This window comes from Tursiops truncatus, chromosome 19 (genome assembly GCF_011762595.2).
Source record: "Tursiops truncatus isolate mTurTru1 chromosome 19, mTurTru1.mat.Y, whole genome shotgun sequence".
NCBI lineage: Eukaryota > Metazoa > Chordata > Mammalia > Artiodactyla > Delphinidae > Tursiops > Tursiops truncatus.
Window position 1 is genome coordinate 12,672,590 of NC_047052.1, and position 22,148 is coordinate 12,694,737.

A 22,148-nucleotide genomic window follows, 5' to 3' on the forward strand; every position below is an offset into this window, starting at 1 on the left:
TGCAAATGGGAGAAGAGCCCTGAGACGTCTCTTGGGACCCTGAGTTTTCTTTTCTCTGAATGTGTCGAATCCTAACAAATCCAAAAAGGAAGTTAAACGGCGCGAGGTTCAGGCTCATGAGCCTGGCCTGGAACACAGCACCTTGGCCTGAGCCTGGCGTGTTAAGCCCTGTAGCCACAGGAGCTGCTTGCGTCTGCACGTTGCTCTGGCTCAGCAGCGCTTGGCAGAGAAGTGACTTCAGAAGTGAGTAATTGTAGACAGTGGTGTATTGGACAGCCCTCACTGGAATCAGGTGATCTCTGTATATGCAGAAATGGATCTGTTTTTATATGGATCAAACTATTTACATATTAACAGGTAACTTAGTCAGGACTTAATTTTCCCCCCTTTTTAATTTAAAATCATACTCTTAAAAGCAGGTTAACAAGTATGGGCTTAGCAGCCTGAGAACCTGTGTTCAAAGCTGAGCTCTTAGGAGTGTGGCCTTGAGTAAGCTCACATCCTCATTGGTGAAGTCCAGGGCGTCTCTCATTTCCCAAATACAGGCTCCTCTCTGGCCATTGTAGAGAAGGCTCTGGGGAAATAGGATAATTGCTCATGATCTTCTTCTACATCCATTACCCAGGTCCCTCTGCTCAAGTATTTTTGACATTCTGAAAATGATCCTTTTTAGAAATATTTCAAGTCTGCTAGGAAAAACATTCTGACGTGAACTAGTCTATTTGCAAATGAACCACTTTGGGCACATGGGCCTTAATATTATGCTTTCATTGGGTTTGCTTAAAAAGTCAGGCAACTGTGGATGTTTCCAGTGTGGTCTGAAAGCTGTAGACCCCATCCCTCACGAGGTGTCCATTGGTTTCCACTGTTCAGTTAAACGGATCTGTCGTGAATTGCTCAATTGTTGAAGGGCTTCTTATTTTCTCTTTGTAATAAGGAGCCAGAGTCAGTGCCTGGAACTGTTTTAGAAGCCTTTCAACAAACCTGGAAGACCCAATTAGATGGATCCTATTTGATTCCAGATGGAATCTTTTGAATGTAGATCTTTTCTTTCTGCCTTTAAAAAAAAATCCAGTACCCTAAATGTCATTGGAGATGACGAATTATGTGGGGCCTTGTGGGTATGTCATTTCCCGGGATTCTTAAACTTCCAGAGGTCTGGATAAAAGTCACAGTGAAGTAAGTTTATGGACTGATGCCCTCCGTGTTCTAGTTAACCATGTTGTGCCGTCCCATCACTGCAGGGTCGGTGTATGCTGAGTTACTCTCTGTAAAACTGGTCCTAGTGCTCAGGGCACGTGTGACAGCACAGTCTAATGTCAGTAAACGCTGGCCTGGCTCCAGCCCATCCTGACAGGCCGTTTTTCTCGTTAGCACACTCACCCCTTACTTGCACCCACATCACAGTTCTTCTTTAGAAAATAACCAAGGCCAGCAGAGAATTGAAGGGCTACTAGCCCCCAAGAATAGATGCAGTTTCCTCTTGTGTTGCAGAATAATGACTTGTGTATGGATACATAGTAACTGAACTGCTTCTAAGACCAAATAGGTTAAGATTCCAAATTGATAGCATATGTATTTACAAACGATGTTGAACAATTCAAATACTTTAGCTAAACATCTACATTTACCTGCCATGCACTGAGTCCGGGTGTCCTGGGTTTAGCAGGTTCCATGCCGCTTACTAATCCTATGGGAAGTTACGTGCGTTGAACAACTTTGGGCGTTAGATGGGACGTGAACGGTAAGAAATGCCTGGATATAGACCATGACTGATTTATGGAAGAGTGATTGTATCAAAATCACTGGTGGAAAACGAATTTATCTATGAACCATCTAAATAATAATATACTCTACATGCCCGAGAGTTTATGGACATTTATAATAATTACAGATTTTTAAATTGCACTTTTTCAGTTGACACTTTGCAATCTCACCTTTTCATTGTCCCCTGATTAACCTTGTGAGATTGGAACCACAGAGCTTATCAGGAGCCCAGAGTTACCAGTGAGCAAAGAGAGAGTGACACAAGCCTGAATTCACCGCAAAAAAGGAACGTGCCTGGGATCGCAATGAGACAGGGCATGTGTTAATAAGACCAGTAAGACTTGGTTTTCTGACTCCACATTACAGGGCCCTTTCACTGGTTCCTTTTGCCTCCTTTGTTAATAATAAATATGTCACTTCCCTCCTGAGATGAATCACTTTGGCGACCCCCTTTCTAACTTCTGGCAATAAAGTAAAATAGAATATTGCCCCCTTGGCTGGTCGTCATTTTGAAGATACCAGATGGGGCTACACTCTCATAATTCTCATTTTCCAGGGCGTCTCTCATTTCCCACATACAGGCTCCTCTGTAGCCGTTTGTAGGGAAGGCTCTGGGGAAATAGGATAATTGCTTATGATCTTCCACATCCATTACCCAGGTCCCTCTGCTCAGGTATTTTTGACATTCTAAATGATCACTTTTAGAAATAATTCAAATCTGCTAGGGAAGACAGGGTAACTTTTCTTGAGCTGCTCAGTTTCTGTGTCTGCCTCCCATAGATGAAAGTTTGCAGATCCCACACTGCTGTGTCTGAATTAAATTTCAACAAATCCAATTTAAATTGTCTGAAAAGGAAAGAAAAAAAAAACTTTAATTAGTTTCAAGCAAGAATTTGAACCTAGGGCTGAACCCAACCTTAAAAGTTGCTCTTCTCCCACATTTTTGTGGTCTTTACTAACTTATTTACTTGCTGTTCTTTCTTTTTTAAATTCTGGCTTCCAGGTGTTTTTGAGCACCTGCAGAATGTATATAGCACTGCAGTAGGTGCTTATTTTCCTCTTAGGATTCTGGGCCATGAGCTCAATGCCCTTTGTCATCCTTTTATTTTCTACAGATGCTGATTCATATAATTGTGGGCATGATGTAATGCAAGGTCTCTGCAAATTACCAATGACCCAACTATGGTGTGCTCTGCAAATGTAGGTTTCCATTCATCGAAGTCCCCATTAGTTATATCTTGTCATTTCCCCCAGAAATCAAGGAGATGGAAAAGTAAGCGTGAGGGATCGGACTCTGGGAATCGACCAATCAAGGCTGCTGGGAAAGTGATCATTCAGGATATTGCCTGCCTTCTTCCTGTTCACAAGTCATTGGGAGAACTATACATGTAAGTTCAGAATTTCAACTATGCCGTGCTTCCCACTTAGATATGAATATCAAAGTCGTTTATTTTATTTTTTGGCCGTGCCTTGCAGGATCTCAGTTCTCTGACGAGGGATTGAACCCAGGCAGTTGAAAGCCTGGAATCCTAATCACTAGGCCACTGGGGAACTCCCTGTTTATTTTAGTTTTTGAGATACTGGAATCCTTTTTAGAAGGGGCCCAGTGCATTAGTTTTCTTCTGCTGCATAGCAAATTACCACAGACCTAGCGTTTAAACAACACACATTTATTATCTCAAAGTTTCTCTGGGTCAGGAGTCTGGGCGTGGCTTACCTGGGTCCTTGCTCTGGTCTCCCCAGGCTGAAATTACGAAGTCAGCCGCGTGGTGGTCTTAACCAATGCTCAGGGTCCTCTTCCAAACTCATTCAGGTTGTTAGCAGAATTCAGTTCCTTGCAGCCGGAGAACTCAGGGAATTTCATCTTCTCCAAGCCCAGCAGAAGTGTCTCACTGATGCTTCACTGTCTTTCTAAGGTCTCATCTGATTAGGTCAGGCCCACCCAGGAGAATCTCCCTTTTGACAATTACAGGAGTGATATGTCATCAGTATTGACTGGTCTTGACCCCGTTTAAAGGGAGGGTTTATACAAGGCCTGTACAGCAGGGGCCAGCAATCTTGGGCACAGTCTCAGGATTCTGCCTCCTGTACTTAATATGTAAAACAGTTTAAAAGCAGAGCTACTTCGGTTGAAGGGAGCTGGGAGGTGGGTGACAGGCACACAGAAGCTGCTGACCTGTGGTTCCCCTTCTTCCTGAACTTGAACACATAATAAAAAATATTTATTTTGTTGTTTATGTACAACACATTACTCCTTGTTAGAAACTGCAGTCAGCATTATACATATCTAAATCAATTTTTATTCAACCCTTAAGCCTGGGGAACTCCCCAGAAAAGCTAGCTGGCAAATTGTTCTTTGAATCTGGCCTCCTTTCCTGATTTCGAAGAGGTAAGCAATTTCACCTTCCCCAGGCCTGAACTCACAGTGTAACATCTGCTGTAGGTAAGCTTTTTCTCCATGTTACGTGGAAAGAGAGCTTAAGGCCAATACAAATAAAACATTTTGAGTGACAACCAAAGAGGCAGTTTTTACTTTATTTGTTAAACCAGGAGTAATTGATTTAGAAGTCAACTGGAAAGAAACTTTTTAATTCTTCTTAAATTTCAGATTGAATGTGAATGATATTCAAGAAACATGTCAGAAGAATGCCACTTCTGCCTTGCTTGTTGGAAGAAAGGATCTCGTCCAGGTATTTTCCATTCCTTTTGTTGGAGATCTGGATTTTTCTCTTGGAGCAGGTTCCTTTCACTTTATTGTTGTGGTTTAGTGACATTTCAAGGTGTACCTCCTATTTTGTAATTTCTTTCCCATTTTCTTTGCCAAACTGTAGGGCTAGAGCAGCTTTTTAAATCCCTTAGATGTTTTTCTTATTAGTGCTTAGTTGAGGAGGTCCTAAAGCATTTACTAAGTGTTTTTATAACATCCCTTTTCTATTCTAGGGCAGGGTGATTGTTAGTACGTAAATTTGGACGTCTTTATCTTTGCCATTTACACCCTCAGTTCTGTTTTGTTTGTTTTTTACTTTTAAAAATGCTTCATTTCATAAAAGGTTTACCAAGGCATTCCTTAAGATAGAGACACATTCAGTTTTAAAGCAAGGTGTAATATTACAAGAATTAAAATTTCCTTCATCTTTGCAGAAACACATCAGTGCTTAAGCAAGTTGCTCCTATATTGGTGAGGTTTTTTGTTTTTTATTTATTTATTTATTTTTGTTTGTTTGGCTGTGACACGTGACTTGTGGGATCTTAGTTCCCTGACTAGGGATCGAACCTGGGCCCTCCACAGTGAAAGCGTGGATTCCCAACCACTGGACCACCAGGGAATTCCTGGTGTTTTTTTTTTTTTAAACTGTTTTATTGAGATTATAGTCCATAGACCATGCAATTTACACATTTAAGATGTAACATTCAGTGGCTTTTAGTATATTCACAGCATTTTGCAATCATCACCATAAACAATTTTGGAACATTTCCTTTACCCTGTAAAGGCACCCCACACCTCTTGTCACTGCTCAAGCCCCTCTTCCCCCATCCAGCCCTCGCCAACCACTAATCTATGTTCTGTGTCTATTGCATCTTTTATTCTTTAGTATGAGGATTAGATTGAGCAATGGAAAGTATGAGCTGCTGTCCTATCTGCTCAGTTTTTTCCTTGTAACCCTCCAAATGACCCAGAGCTAAGGCCTCCCCTTGATTTTTATCTGGTTGAAAAATCCCTAAGATTTCCTTTTGTCTCCTAGTAAACACCGTCAAGTCTCTGCTGCAAACCCTTTTAAGTGAAACTTAGAGTCATGGATTTAATCTGTTTCTCTAAGGACCCAGCCACCTAAAATTCTGCAAACACTAAGAAGGCAAAACAGAGTCGTGGAAATAGTGGGGAATTTCTAACAGGAGGCGTCAGCCCGACTCTGCTCCGTAATGGTGTAACACTGGGCCAAGTATTTCCGACTCTCTCAGCCTCTGTATATTGGTCAGATGAGACCCAAGAGAATAATTGCCTCATAGGGTTGATGAGAAGATTGGTTCTGCTGAAAAAACATTATCTGAGGAAAAATTACTTCCTAAAGTGTTTTTTTTTTTTTTTCTTTTAAGTTTTTAGGACTTTTATGGCAGGGTTGATTTGGAAGTTCAGGCTAGTCCGAGTGAAGTGGAAAGACCCTTCCCTGGGGTTCAGACATACCTGGGTTTACATCTGGGCTCTGTCCCTTTCATGTTGTGTGATCCTAGGCAGCTACCTAATCATTCTGAACTTCAGTTTCCTCAACTATAAAATGGGAACAATACTTCTAAGGTCCTTATGAGAACTGAATAAGGTAATATGCATACAGTTTCCATACCTGTATCTGGTAGATGTAAATACCCAGTATGTGGCAAATTATGCTGCTGTTTTTGCAATTGCAGTCATCATTGTGGTGTGGTCTTCCTTAACGGACTGGAAATGACATCAGTGCAAATGCTTGGAGAATTTTTTGTTGTTGTTCTTTTTGCACATATTGAAGATGATGTGTCTACTGTTTTGCATAAGAGTTACAGGAATAAACCTGTCAACTATTTCTGTTGAAGGCACTTAGGAAATGTGTATTACAAGTGAGGAAATAATGGGCCCAAGTTGTCAGCCAGGGTAGTAAACATCCTTTCCTATCCCAGAAACCTATGAACTTCTTCCAGCAACCATCCAGGTGGTCCATTGATCATAGAAATGAATATTTTTCTTTTGAACCAATACTTGTGGGGGTTATTTAAGTACACTGGAGCCACACGATTTAATTGATTTTTTTTTAACATATCTGATGTGTTTCTATACCTGTTTTTCAGTATATTTATTTGCTTATTCTTTTTTTTCTTCTATTTTAAACTCCTTGATTCAAAGTCTGTGTCTTCTTCCTTTCGGGTTTTTCTCAGAGTCTAGTAGTGTTTTCTAGTTGGTGGGCATACAGTGATGTATTGCTAGTAAGAAAGATTTCCCAAAAATAATATTCCATTAAAAAATATATATATATTTATTTATTTATTTATTTGGCTGTGCCGGGTCTTAGTTGCAGCGTGTGGGATCTTTCAGTAGCAGCATGCGGGCTGCTTAGTTGCAGCGTGTGGGCTCTTAGTTGTGGCACACATGTGGGATCTAGTTCCCTGACCAGGGATCGAACCTGGGCCCCCTGCATTAGGAACACAGAGTCTTAACCGCTGGACCACCAGGGACGTCCCCAGTATTCCATTTTTAAAGGTATAGAGGGGAGGGGACTCTGTTGATGGTGTGATGTATTTACATTTAGTGTGTGCTAAATCTTGGATCTAGTAGACACGTCATGGACATTAGTTTCTGCTTGAGGACTCCAAGCCCCGTGAGGTTTCAAGTTTGGGGATATTCCTCAGATTTGATGTGAACCAAAAGAAAGCCGAGTCTATTTTTTCTTGGCCTATTTTTCTGTAACTTCAGAGAGTATACTGAAACTTTTGTAATGGAAGGTTTTTCATTATTTGGGCAAAGGACAATCTTAAGTGTGATACCGAATGCATTTTTTTCTCCCTGCCAGTTCACTAATGAAGCAGCAGAAAAAGTCACATGAGTCAGTGGTTAAATAGACCATGCAGGGAAGTTGTTGCATGATGTCATTCCTCTGTCATCTGCTTCATAAAAGCTTTTAAGGCTGGTGTTTCTCAAATGTGCACACAAGTCCCCCGAGAATCTTGCTAAAATGCAAATTCTGCTTCAGTAGGTCTGGAGTAGGGTGTCAGACTCTGCATTTCAGTAAGCTCCCAGCTTTGGCCGCCCCCAGAGTAGCAAGGCTTTAGGCTGTGTGTGGGGGAGGAGGTGGGGTTCTTTCGTGGTTCGCGGTCCTGTGCTCACCAGTCTGAGTGTGGGTATTTCTCTTTGATCTGTGCAGGTTTGGTCGCTGGCTACAGTAGCTACGGATCTTTGCCTTGGTCCGAAGTCTGACCCAGATTTGGAAACACCCTGGGCTCGACATCCATTTGGGCGACAGCTACTGGAGTCCCTGTAGGTTTTGAGCACTAAAAGTGAGGAAAATGAGTGATGTCAATTTTAGGTCTGTAAACACTTTCAGTGTTTTTGTCTAAGAGAAAAGTACAAAGGCCTGAGGCATGAGAAGAGGAAGTGAGACCCTTCCTTTTAGGGCTGCTATAATTTCTGTACAGAACTCACTTCTTAGAGCAGAAGGAATTATACCGTATTTGTCATTTATAACAAGGCTTTGGGACTCATGTGTCCTTGAGAGAGTTATGCTTTGGCCCAGAAGTACATCAGTCTGAACACAGGAGTTTGAGTTCTTGAGGTAGAAAGTTTCTTGGGTGCTATAGAATCTCGCCCCTGAGAGCAGGTTAGAGAATTGCACGTTGGCCTTCGTGTTTTCCAAAGGCCACGATGCATTCACCCTGTTAGACAGTTTATGAAAACCTTGAGTTTGTGTTTGATTTATTGCACTGAAATATGGCAAACTGGAAATACAGTGTGCAGAATGATTCACAACCAGGAAAAACCACTTGAGGTTCCAAGACAGGGAGGCCCAGGTCCTGACAGAGAGATGGAAAAGCGCTCCTTCCTTCAGGTGGAGGTTTGCTTTACCTACTCGTTGAGGCCAGACCTGGGACACGTGCTTATGCTTCAGGTTGCTCATGGTGCTTGTTCTACCCACTTCATACGAGGCTCATGAGATAGTGTGAAAACACCTTAAAACTATTAGACATTGCTTGGTAGGAAAGTGTCAAGTCCCTGGGATCTCTACCTCACATTCTGTCTAGCACAGTTGTACTGAAAGGAGCAAAGGGGATGTGAGGACCTAAAAGGTAAAACTATCCCCTGTTGTTCTTACTTAATAGCTCAGACTCATTATGCCACCTCCCGAGTCTGTGACCTGCTCCCCATACTGTGGTGGCACCGTGCTCTCTGAGCACCTCCATGTAGCCTTAGGTCATATGAATGGAGGACATAGAACCCCTCCAGGAAGCAGTGTGATGCCTCCTTGGAGTTGGGGAGGCCGAGAGAGCATGTATGGCCTCACTCAGATGTGAGCTGAGTCTCCTTAATTCTTGAAGAAGCTCCATTCAAGTCTGAGCCCAGGCCTGGTTGCCAGCTAGGAGCTTTCAGATTGGTTATATCTAGGTCATGTGTCATACTCAGATACATGTTATTCCAAAACAAATTTAGCCAAACTCAAAGTCGATCACGCCCCCGGATCTGCAGAAAGCCCTCGTTCCTGATGGGGGCTTTGGAGGCAGAATCAAGAATTCTCCCTTCCTTTATGGTTTATCACAGGATATAGTTCCCTGTGCTATACAGTAGGACCTTGTGGTTTATCCATTCTATATAAATGATAATGGAAAAGAGTATGAAAAAGAATGTATATATATGTATAACTGAAGAACTTGGCTGTACAGTAGAAATTGACACAACACTGTAAATCAACTATCCTTCAATAATATAAATTTAAAAAAAAATTCTGACATCCGACCCTGATGGCAACAACCCGCCGCTGTCGTGACAGTCATCCTTCCCCCTGGCCTTCTCGTGACTTCTCCTCTCCTGCCCCCTTTCTCTCCAGGCTGGCTCATTACTGCCGGCTCCGGGACGTGCAGACGTTGGCTATGCTCTGCAGTGTGTTTGAAGCCCAGTCTCGGCCGCAGGGGATACCAAACCCCTTCGGGCCTTTTCCCAGCCGCTCATCTAACCTTGTGGTGTCCCACAGTCGATACGTAAGTTGGGGGTTTCCTGGTGTGAGTTTGACTTTTCCCAGAGGTCGCCGTCACGGGGAATGGCACTCTCACACTGCTCCTGTTTGCTCTGCAGCCCAGCTTTACATCCTCTGGTTCCTGCTCGAGTATGTCCGACCCAGGATTCAACACTGGTGGCTGGAACATAGGTTGGTATGGCCTTAGCCCACGCTGGGTTTTTTTGTTTTTTTTTAAACATCTTTATTGGAGTATAATTGCTTTACAGTGGTGTGTTAGTTTCCACGCTGGGTTTTTATACTCTAAATGTGGTGTGCGATTTAATATGTAATCTTTACTTGATGAATACTCTCCATATTTTTCCTTGTTTCTCATTGACACACACACACACACACACACACACACACACACACACACACACACACACACAGAGTGCGCCGCGAAGCTTGCGGGATCTTAGTTCATCTTAGTTCCCCGACCAGGGATCGAACCTGGGCCCGCTGCAGTGGAAGCTTGGAGTCTTAACCACTGGACCGCCAGGGAATTCCCCCTCTTTGCCCTTTTTTTAAAAAAATTAATTAATTAATTAATTAATGTATTTATTTATGGCTGCGTTGGGTTTTCGTTGCTGCACGCAGGCTTTCTCTACTTGCGACAAGCGGGAGCTACTCTGTTGCGGTGCGCAGGCTTCTCATTGCGGTGGCTTCTCTTGTTGCAGAGCATGGGCTCTAGGTGCATGGGCTTCAGTAGTTGTGGCACACAGGCTCAGTAGTTGTGGCTCATGGGCTCTAGAGCGCAGGCTCAGTAGTTGTGGCGCACAGGCTTAGTTGCTCTGTGGCATGTGGAATCTTCCCAGACCAGAACTCGGACCCGTGTCCCCTGCATTGGCAGGTGGATTCTTAACCACTGCACCACCAGGGAAGCCCCCCCCACCTCATTGCCCTTTAAATTGAATATGATGGGGATACTGTAGTCAGCAAGGTCTGGGCTTTTCGTGTTTGAACAGGCTGGTTTCTGGTCTCTCTGCCTTGCTGGGTTGCTTTCCATCTTGTAACCTTAAGAAACTGACAGTGGGACTTCCCAGTGTCCCCCCACAAACGCTAACACTTATCCTTTCTCCTGCACAAGCCCCTTTCCCAATCATCTGCCACTTCCTGTTACCTCCCTCTCCCCACGTACCTCCTTCAAGGTAGAGAAATAAAGCCGAGCCTGGTTCCAGGTGGCCGTAAAGGTCTGTTTAACGAGGAAGTGTATTTGTGTTTTCTGGATATTTTAAATTTCTTTTTAAAAATGATCTTAGTTTTGTTGATTACAAAAGTACTATTTGCCCAGTGAAGAAAAACAAAACAAAAAGCATTAGTGGAGAAAATAGTAATCATTGATTCCCCCACCTAGAAATAACATCTGTTAACATTCCAGAACATTTTCTTCCAATCTTTGTGTGTGTGTGGGGGGTCATTCTATATTTGTGGTTTTTGTGTTCCATTTTTGATTTTGTCATGAGCATTTTCTCATGTCATTTAAAGAGTTTTTATAAGTAATGCCTGCCTAACAGTCTACATCATCTCTACCATAATTTGCTTAATCATTATGTGTGTACTTAATTATCAAGTTACCTTAATAGTAAACACCTAGACAAAAAGGTAAGGCTAAGAAAGTGTTCTGTTTAGTTCCATTTCTCAGGATCTTCAACTTAGCTTATCTTTCTTCCAGGGAGTAAATTGGACACAAGTACATTATGAGAGTTTTCAGGTATTTCCATGCCTTCTCTGATTTTCATCTTCTCTTTCCATTTGATTTTTTTCAGTGGGAAGAGAGACAGAGCACATATCTTCACCCTGGGGAGAGTCCTCACCAGAAGAAATCCGATTTGGGAGTCTGACCTACAGTGATCCTCGTGAGCGAGAGCGTGACCAGCACGATAAAAATAAAAGGTAACGACCTTCGCGGGTGGGAGCTGCAATTTCATGACGCTTAGATTCTCCAAAATCAGGACTCTTAGCACATTATGTGTCATTTGTTATACTAAGTGCTGTTTGGCCTTGAGCTTGTTTCTCTTAAAGGAACTGACCGGAATTTTGAATTTGATCCAGGCTTCTGGACCCCGCCAATACCCAGCAATTTGATGACTTTAAGAAATGCTATGGAGAAATCCTCTACCGCTGGGGTCTGAGGGAGAAACGAGCTGAAGTGCTGAAGTTTGTTTCCTGCCCTCCTGATCCTCACAAAGGAATCGGTGAGTAAGAATTTCTTTCTGTTCCCGTCACTCTCTGAAAAGTCCTATAATTTAATGTGCCCATAACATAATACTTGGAATGAAGTTCCAGTTTCTGATTTATAAGCAGAAATTTCTGAAGCATTTTGAGCCTGTTTCAAGCTTCTGAAAACCCTGGCATTTCATGAGGTGATTACATTTTTATTGTAACGGAAGAAGTTTTCCATACAATCCTCAGATATTGATTGGAAGTAGGGATATTTATTCAGTGATTCAACTAATGTTTATCAAATTCCTCTCAGCCACAGTGCTCGCACACTCACTCCTTCCCGTGGTGGAACTCACAGACCAGTGGGAGAGAAAAATATAATTACAAATTGTGATCAGTATTTATGAGCAAACAAAAGGGGTGTGGGGGCAGGGAAGCAGCGGGGGAGAATCTTAGAAGACGTGTCGAGCTGTATCGGGAAGGCTCTCTGAGGAGCTGAGGTTTGCAGGATGGGGTGGAGCCACACATGCAGCGAGAGAGCAGCACGAAGGGCATCCCATGCAGAGGGAGCAGGTCCGTGGGGGAAATAACTTGTTCTTCTAAACAAGTGGAGGAAGACCAGTGTGGCTAGAACATAATGAGTGAGAAGAGTGATGTAAAATTAGACTGTAGGATAGTCAGACTTGAGAGTCATGGTGAAGAATTTGGATTATATTCTAAGTCCAATGGTGAACTTCAAAGGACATCAATAGGTAAGTTATATGACTTCCCTGGTGGTCCAGTGCTTAGGACTCTGTGCTTTCACTGCCATGGGCCCGGGTTCGATCCCTGGTCAGGGAACTAAGATCCCGCAAGCCGTGTGGTGAGGCCAAAAAAAAAAAAAAAAAAGAAAAGTAAGTGATGTGCTCTTGTTTCCATTATAAGAGGATCCCTTTGGCTGTTATAGGAAGAAAGGGTTGGAGGAGGATAGAAGCAGAGGTAGGAAGGCCATCTGAAGATTCTTAGAGTAGTCAGAGAGAGATGGACAGCCTAGTCTCTGGGTGACATCAGTGAAGGTGGAGAGAGATGAGTGGAGTAAAAATGTATTTTAGAGGTAGACTCAATATGACTTACTAACAAGTTGGGTATGGGCTTGAGGAGAAGAGGCAAAGCCTAGATGATTCCCAAGTTTCCAGCTCAAGCAACTGGGTAGATGGTGGTGCCATATTCTACAATAGAAAAGATTGGAAGAAAATTGAAAACTCAGTTTGGGACAATTGGAAATGTTGGTGAGGTTCAGACTGTAGAAGTCATGCAGGCAGTTGAATATGAGTCTGGAGCTGAAAGGACAGTTCAGGGCTAAAACTAGGAATGTGGGAATCTTCCCCATGTCGGTGGTGTTCAAGCTGTGAGAGTTGAGCGCGTTTACCTGGGAGCTGGGGGGTGGAGAGGAAGAGGATGGGAGGAGCAAATAAGAGAGCCCACTTACTCTGGGCCTTGAGAGAAACCAGGACTTGGGGATTGAGTCTTGGAGGAAGAACCAGAAACAGAGACTTAGAGTGAGATATCAGTGAGTTTTGAGGAAAAGCAAGACTGTACTATGAAAGAAGCTAAGAGAAGAGATGTTTTCTAAAGAGTGACATGGGGCTTCCCTGGTGGCGCAGTGGTTGAGAGTCCGCCTGCCGATGCAGGGGACACGGGTTCGTGCCCCGGTCCGGGAAGATCCCACATGCCGTGGAGCGGCTGGGCCTGTGAGCCATGCTGCTGAGCCTGCACGTCTGGAGCCTGTGCTCCGCAACGGGAGAGGCCACAACAGTAAGAGGCCCGTGTACCAGTTAAAAAAAAGAGTGACATGAAAGACAGATACAAGAGTGGACTGAACACACACTGATTTCCTTTCTCTCCCAGATCCTGCCGAAGTGCCTACATAGAGCTTTTCTGTAAAGACACAACCATGCGAGGAGAAGTAATGTTGGCAGTAAAACTTGGGACCTGGTGGGGCAGATAGGTTAGTGATACCTGATCTCACGGGGAGAAAGCTGAGCCCTGAACTGGCAGGCAGAAAAACAGCAACGCACATGGCAGAATCCCCGGGTGGCTCAGGAATTAGTGGTACCGCGCACCTCTGCAAGTGGCATGAAGGTGAGGTCAAAAACAGGAGTATTGTGTCATGGCCTTTCTAGGGTCCCCAGATCCCCACTCCTAGTTTGCAGAGCAGTTACCACCCTTCCTCTCCCCCAGCAGAAAACGGAAGTTCATTCTCCAGAGAAGGTGGACACATTTCCCAATAAAGGGGCCGCCACGTAGCTAGCATACGAATGAGGAAAGACCCAGGAATATAGAGAAGATCCTAGAAGCTTCCAGAGAGAGAAAACAGGTCACGTACAAAGGATAGGAATACGAATAGCATCACACTCCTCGGGAGCAGTGAACTAGATACTGGAACTAGATGACAGCAGTGCAGCAGTGCCTTCCCTGTTCTCAAGAAAATGATCCTCTTAGAATCTCTTAGAATTCTAACCTAGAATTCTGTACCCAAGTTATCCATCAAGTGTAAAAGTACGCCTTCAGCCTATCCAAGGAGGAGAAATAGATTCAAGCCAGGAAACCAGGGTGTTGGGATGATGGTGGAGGGAGATGTACGTGACAGACCTGAAGACAGACCAGTCCAGGTTGGAGCTTCAGAGCATTGTCTCCAAGAAGAGAAAAAAAAATCTGTGTATTTCAGTATTCAGTGTATTTACAGAAGATTTCAGATGTTTGGAGATGAATTATCAATAAGTATGTAACTAAGCAAACAGGAAAACAAGACTACCTCTAGGAGGAACAAAATGTGCAAGAAAGAAAGGAAGTCATCATGGTACGTGGCTTGGCTTGAATAATATTTACCTAGAGAAATAATGTGAAAACAGTACTGATCCAACCAACTGATAATAGAACCACATGGGGAAGATGAGGGACAGGTGGTACATGAGTCTGGTTGGGGAGATTGGGGAATGAAAGAGCTTCCACCGGGGAAGGTCAAGAGACAGTGCTTAAATATGACAATTAAGAAATAGCTTTATGAACATGTTGTGTAGAGATAGGGAGGTAGGAACAGAAGAAATAGTTAAGAATTTCCTCTAGAGGGTGATGGATGTGGGAGTGGAAGGGAATGCTGCTTTTCATAACACGATACGTAGAATAATTTGACCCTTTAAGTTGTGCGAGTATAGTTTCAATTAAAAAAAAAACCAAACTAATATATAAATACATACATACTAATACATACATTGAATAACAAGGATTATTTTAATATGGATTATCTTTTTTAAAATTTATTTTTTTTAATTTTTGGTTGTGTTGGGTCTTTGTTGCTGTGCACGGGCTTTCTCTAGTTTTGGCGAGCGAGGGCTACTCTTCGTTGCGGTGCGCAGGCTTCTCATTGTCATGTCTTCTCTTGTTGCAGAGCACGGGCTTTAGGTGCGCAGGCTTCAGTAGTTATGGCACGTGGGCTCAGTAGTTGTGGCTCGCGGGCTCTAGCGTGCAAGCTCAGTAGTTGTGGCGCACGGGCTTAGTTGCTCCGTGGCATGTGGGATCTTCCCGGGCCATGGCTCAAACCCGTGTCCCCTGCATTGGCAGGCGGATTCTTAACCACTGCGCCACCAGGGAAGCCCCAAATATGGATTATCTTGGTGCGCGTACGTAAAGAAATGCAGACAGAAAATGCTGTTTGGGTACATATTTTTCAGAGCATCTACATGCATGAAAGTATATCAGGGAGAGATTAATGATGGCCTGGAGCAATTTGTCTTTTAAAATTAGTTTCCAGGAAAATAAATGAATCACAGAGATATGTAACTGATGTGTCAATCCGTCAATCAGTTAGACGTATTGACATCTCCTATTATAAAGGTCGTGCTGGGTTCTGTGGGCTGGACAAAGAACTGTAAGGTGTGGTTTGGGGAGGGGGTCATTCAAGAAGTCTATAATCCAATCAGAGAGATGAAACAGAAGCTCATGAAGACTTAAATGATGTTTGAGAATGAATAGTCTGTCCTAATACCATTACAAACAATGCTACAAAATTTCAGAAAGAAGGGGGGAGTGTGGATTGTGGAAGAGTCACAGACAAAAACATTAAGTATTTCATCCTTAAAGTTTTTCCTTTGGAAGAGTCAGACTACCCAAATACAGGAAATAGCAGGTATTGAATATGACAAGGTTGCCAAGTTGGTCTCCTCCTGGTGGAAAACCAGCAGTTTCCTCTCACACTTACCACATCTGCAAGGGTCACTCCGCATCAGCAGCAAGATTTGAGGGATGAAGTTGTTTTCATTTAGGGGATTAGATATTTATAGAAAGGACTCCAGGCTTCATTTATTTTGAGGGGATAATGCTAGACAGAGTATTCTTTAAAAAAAGAAAAAAGGAAAAAAAACTCCATATGCAAGGTGGTTTTTGTCTTTGTTTTTTCTATTGAGGTATGAGGCGCTAGGTCAGAATGGTGGTAGAGAAGGTGCAGCCCACCCCCAGTTCCTATCTGCCCACCTGAATTTTATTCAGCAATTTTCTGTTTTGGTTTATTAATTTAATGTCTTATTTACTTGGCTGGGTTTACTTACATTTGTGTAATGTGGTGTTAATTAACACACATAACTCTTCTGTGTGATTAACAAACTAGAATTGTATGACACTAAACCTTTGGAGTTAGCTTCCATCTGGAGGTTCCATAAAGCCTTGGGAATCATAATTTGATCGTTCCATGTACCAGCAGTATTTTTATTGTCCTTATTAGTTTGTCTGTTAGGAACCAAGAATGATCCATTTCGCCTCTACCAGGTTTCACCTGCAAAGCCTGTACCTGTGATTCTGTGCCTCCTTCCCTGAGATCCCCCAAGTTAATCAGTGTTCAGGGAAAGACACTTGACAGCTTTGTGGTTTTCATCAGTGTCTTATAGTTTTCCAAGTAAAGGTCTTCTACCTCCTTAGGTAGGTTTATTCCTAGGTATTTTATTCTTTTTGATGTGATGGTAAATGGGATTGTTTCCTTAATTTATCTTCCTGATAGTTCATTGTTAGTGTATAGAAATGCAACAGATTTCTGTATATTAATTTTGTATCCTGCAACTTTACTGAATTCGTTGATGAGCTCTAGTAGTTTTCTGGTGGTGTCTTTAGGATTTTCTGTGTATGGTATCATGTCATCTGCAAACAGTGACATTTTTGCTTCTTCCTTTCCAATTTGGATTTCTTTTATTTATTTATTTTTCTTGTCTGTTTGCTGTGGCTAGGGCTTCCAGTATTATGTTGAATAAAAGTGGCAAGAGTGGTCATCCTTGTCTTGTTCCTGATCTTAGAGGAAATGCTTTCAGCTTTTCACTGTTGAGTATGATGCTAGCTGTGGGTTTGTCATATAAGACCTTTATTATGTTGAGGTATGTTCTCTCTATGCCCACTTTATGGAGAGTTTTTATCATAAATGGATGCTTAATTTTGTCAAAAGCTTTTCCTGCATCTATTGAGATGATCATATGGTTTTTATTCTTCAATTTGTTAATGTGATGTATCACACTGATTGATTTGCTGAAAAATCCTTGCATCTGTGGGATGAATCCACTTGATCAAGGTGTATGATCCTTTTAGTGTATTGTTGGATTCAGTTTGTTAAAATTTCGTTGAGAATTTTTGCATCTGTGTTCATCAGTGATATTGGCCTGTAATTTTCTTTTTTTGTGTGGTATCTTTGTCTGGTTCTGGTATCAGGGTGATGCTGACCTTGTAAATTATGAGTGTTCCTTCCTCTGTGATTTTTTGGAATAGTTTGAGAAGGATAGGTGTTAACCGTTCTCTAAATGTTTGGTAGAATTCACCCGTAAAGACTTCTGGTCCTGGACTCTTGTTTGTTGGGAGTTTTTAAATTACTGATTAAATTTCATTACTGGTAATTGGTCTGTTCATATTTTCTTTTTCTTCCTGGTTCAGTCTTGGGAGATTGTACATTTCTAAGCGATTTTGAACACATTCCACATCCCTTTGTACCTCCTAAAGTGACAAAAGTTAGCATGTTTACCAGCATCACCCAAAGTGGATGCATACTCTTACCAACTGTTAACTGGTGGTCATGCCATTATGTGCAACAATGAGTGGCAAGAGAGAATATTAAGATTATGCTCAGTGACTTAGTGTTTTTGTATTTTTTCTCTTTGGGAATTTAAATCCATTTAGAAATTGTCTACACCCCTAAAGATTATTTGTTAGTTAAATGAAATATAAGTTCAAGGTCTTAAAGTTAATAAGGATGTTAGAAATTATGTTTAAGTGACACACTAAAAAGAAACATGATTACTAATGATGTATTGAATTTTTCAGCAAGATGACATTTTAATCATTTTACCCAGATAGAAGTGGAGAATAGTTTACATATACAGTTATCTCAAGTGCCAAAGAACAACCCTTTTAAAAAGACGTGTTATTATCATTCAGTTTATGTGAACACATGGTTTTTACATTTTCATAATTTTAAATGTTGAATCTTTTCAAACCAATAAAACCAGTAAAGGAAACTTAAGAAATACTAACTAATCAGTTTTTAATGAGAACGCAAAGTCTTACATAATATATACAGTTATGCTTTACAGAACTAGAACAAAAAATTCTTTAATTTGTATGGAAACACAAAAGACCCCACATAGCCAAAGCAATCCTGAGAAAGAAAAATGGAGCTGGAGGAATCAGGCTCCCTAACTTCAGACTGTACTACAAAGCTACAGTAATCAAAACAGTGTGGTACTGGTGCAAAAACAGAACTATAGATCAATGGAACAGGTTAGAAAGCCCAGAGATAAACCCATACACCTATGGTCAATTAATCTATGACAGAGGAGGCAAGAATATACAATGGAGAAAAGACAGTCTCTTCAATAACTGGTGCTGGGAAAACTGGACAACTACATGTAAAAGAATGAAATTAGAACACTCTCTAACATCATACTCAAAAAGAAACTCATAATGGACCAAAGACCTAAATGTAAGGCCAGACACTATAAAACTCTTAGAGGAAAACATAGGCAGAACACTCTTTGACATAAATCGCAGCAATATCTTTTTTGATCTGTCTCCTAGAGTAATAAAAACAAAAATAAATAAATGGGACCTAATTAAGCTTAAAAGCTTCTGCAGAGCAAAGGAAACCATAAACAAAACAAAAAGACAACCCACAGAACGGGAGAAGATGTTTGCAAATGAAGCGACCAATAAGGAATTAATCTCCAAAATATGCAAACAGCTTATGCAGCTCTGTATCAAAAAAAAAACCCCAAACAACCCAATCAAAGAATGGGCAGAAGACCTAAATAGACATTTCTCCAAAGAAAACATACAGATGGCCAAAAAGCACATGAAAAGGTGCTAAACATCACTAATTATCAAAGAAATGCAAATTAAAACTACAATGAGGTATCACCTCACACCAGTCAGAATGGCCATCATCAAAAAGTCTACAAACAATAAATGCTGGAGGGGGTGTGGAGAAAAGGGAACCCTCCTACACTGTTGGTGGGAATGTAAATTGGTGTAACCACTATAGAGGTTCCTTAGCAAACTAAAAATCGAACTACTGTATGATCCAGCAATCCTACCAGGACATATATCCAGAGAAAAACATACTTTGAAAAGACACATTCATCTCTATGTTCATAGCAGCACTATTCATAATAGCCAAGACATGGAAGCAACTTAAGTGTCCACTGACAGATGAATGGATAAAGAAGATGTGATACGTATATACAATGGAATATTATTCAGCCATAAAATAACAAAATAATGCTATTTGCAGCATCATGGATGAACCTAGAGATTATCATACTAAGTGAAGTAAGCCAGAAAGAGAAAGAGAAATATCATATGATATCACTCATATGTGGAATCTAATTTTTTTTAAATGATACAAACGAACTTATTTACAAAACAGAAACAGACGTACAGATACTGAAAACAAACTTATGGTTACCAAAGGGGAAACGTGACGGGGGAAGGATAAATCAAGAACTTGGGATTAACATACACACATTACTATATATGATAGATAACCAACTAGGACCTACTGTAGAGCACAGGGAACTCTACTCAATATTCTGTGATAACCTATATGAGAAAAGAATCTGAAAATGAATGAATATATGTATAACTGAATCACTTTGCTGTATACTTGAAACTAACACAACATTGTAAATCAACTATACTCTAAGAAATTTTTTTTTAAAAAGTTATGCTTAGAGAAAGAAGACACCTTTTTTCTGGGGGGGGTGGGGGGGGCTGCGTTGGGTCTTCCTTGCTGTGTGGGGGCTTTCTCTAGTTGCAGTGAGCGGGGGCTACTCTTCATTGCGGTGCGTGGGCTTCTCATTGTGGTGGCTTCTCTTGTTGCAGAGCACAGGCTGTGGGCTCAGTAGTTGCAGCACGCGGGCTTCAGTAGTCGTGGTGCACGGGCTTAGTTGCTCCATGGCATGTGGGATCTTCCCGGACCAGGGCTCGAATCTGTGACCTCTGCATGGGCAGGTGGAGTCTTAACCACTGCGCCACCAGGGAAGTCCCAAGACATAGCTATTTTTAACCCAAATTTTCAAACCAGTTTATCTCAGGATTTACTTTAACTAGGAACTACCATAAAATTTTTTCCTTAGTTACCATGTATTTGGAGTCTCTATTTGTCCGTTTTTATGACTACGTGTTGTGGTGAAGCAGAGGAGCTGGCTTTGATAGAAGAAAGAAACCAGGACCCTTCCTCTACAGTAGGAGGTGAAAGAAGAGGGAGATGTGACAAATTGAGGGTGTTGAGATGAAGTGTCCCCCATTGGAAGGCTTCTGTTTTCTTAGGGAAGGGAGGGAAGAGGCCATCGGGTGAGAGAGAGAGAGGCATGTGGGAGGGGTTTAAGAATATGGCAGAGGTGTGACGTGGGCACCTGGGAGTCGGGGAGGAAGAGCCTGACCACTGCACACAAGCCAGGAGTCTACCTGGAGGTGCGGTCAGTGAGACGAGCATCCTGACGGTGCGCCTTCCCATGGGAACGCTCCTGGGCTGACGCGGAGGAGGCCAGGGATGGGGCTCATCCAGGTGAAGGTTTTGCCAGGTGGTACCGTGAGGGAGAGAGGGGCCAAGGAGTTCAGGATATTTGCAAAAAAGTGACTGTGGGGCTTCCCTGGTGGCGCAGTGGTTGAGAGTCCGCCTGCCGATGCAGGGGACACGGGTTCGTGCCCCGGTCCAGGAAGATCCCACATGCCGCGGAGCGGCTGGGCCCGTGAGCCATGGCCGCTGAGCCTGCGCGTCCGGAGCCTGTGCTCCGTAACGGGAGAGGGCACAACAGTGAGAGGCCCGCGTACCGCAAAAAAAAAAAAAAAAAAAGTGACTATGAAGTGGAACCGTGTGATTCAGGCTGGTCAGAGGGGAAACTACAGCCAGAGAGGGGCTGATCGCATGGAAGTGCAAGTGGACTTTGGATAGAATGAGAGACGGTGGTGGATTAGAGGTGAGAGGACGGTGACCTGGGAGGCCAGGTGTGCAGAGGGTTAGTGGCGTGGATTTTGAAGATGCCAAGGATTGAGGTGGAGGGAAGATTGAGAACCAAGAGCAGAAATCTTCAGGGCATGGGGTGGTGGGTGTCCAGAATGTCGGTAGATGACAGTAGAGGGAAAGGGGAAAGGCTGGTGAAGCCAGGGAGCAGTAGCCTCAAGAGGAGAGTACGGTCTGGGGGCAGCCATGCGCCACCCTCCCCTCCCACCCCTCCATCTTTAGGATGTAAGACAGAGCCGGCCTTCCCTTCGGAGGAGGCTGAGACACAGCGGGGTTTGGTTAGGGCCAGGTGGTGAGGGGACCGTTCCCAAAAGAGCCTGTAGAGCACGTGGGAAGGTCTGCAGTCGATGCAGCACAGTGGAAGGCGGTCTGGGAGGAGGAAGGATCTCCAGGTAGCAGGGCGTGAGCAAGGGAGCTGGGCGGTTAACGTGGGCCGCCTGGCCCCAGGGCCGTGGCTGAAGCGGACAGGGACTTCGGGGCAGGCGGGGACCAGCGGAGCAGGGCGGTCCTAACCGCTCTCCCCCACGCTGGGGCAGCCCTGTGGTGGCCTGACTCCGTCCATCTTAGGCTGCTGGGTCATTGGCAGGCAGGTAGGGAAGAGATTGTAAGACCAATCAGCTCTTGCCTGAGTGTCGACTGATCCTTCAGTGCTTTCAGACAAATATTTGTTAACTGCCTTCTCTGCATCTGTAGCTGTTGGGGTGGAAGAGGAATGAGATGGAGCCTCGACCACTGCAGACACTGGGGTTTCCACCCAGGGTCTCGGGGAGCAAGGCGCCTGCTGCACCCTCTGCCCGCACCCTTCCACTGTGGTGATGACAGCAGCTCCTTAGTGAGGTTGTAGAAGAAGGGGTTCTGCCATTAAAAAAAAGAAAATTGAACAGCAGGGGTCTAATAGGATCCTACAGAATCCCCCAGATGAGTACCTCGTTATTACTCACAATGCCTGGTTCCCCTTTGCA

General features: G+C 43.1%; 1 protein-coding gene and 1 non-coding gene across 6 annotated transcripts in view; one reads left to right on the forward strand and one right to left on the reverse strand.

The window, feature by feature from the left end:
• WDR59 (WD repeat domain 59) overlaps positions 1 to 22,148 on the forward strand; it is an 85,582-nt gene that overhangs the window by 62,596 nt on the left and 838 nt on the right. For 4 of the 5 annotated variants that reach the window (XM_019941100.3, XM_073796808.1, XM_073796810.1 and 1 more), the window contains 7 exons: positions 3,022 to 3,155; positions 4,376 to 4,457; positions 7,656 to 7,768; positions 9,330 to 9,480; positions 9,575 to 9,647; positions 11,264 to 11,390; positions 11,550 to 11,692. In XM_019941100.3, coding sequence (XP_019796659.2) covers positions 3,022 to 3,155; positions 4,376 to 4,457; positions 7,656 to 7,768; positions 9,330 to 9,480; positions 9,575 to 9,647; positions 11,264 to 11,390; positions 11,550 to 11,692 — 823 coding nt within the window. Of the gene's footprint in view, positions 1 to 3,021; positions 3,156 to 4,375; positions 4,458 to 7,655; positions 7,769 to 9,329; positions 9,481 to 9,574; positions 9,648 to 11,263; positions 11,391 to 11,549; positions 11,693 to 21,879; positions 22,144 to 22,148 lie in introns of those variants that run through there. The other variant, XM_073796811.1, reaches the window with a different exon arrangement.
• On the reverse strand, positions 6,897 to 6,969 carry TRNAR-CCU (transfer RNA arginine (anticodon CCU)). The gene has a single exon. It is a non-coding gene; the product is annotated as a tRNA-Arg (tRNA).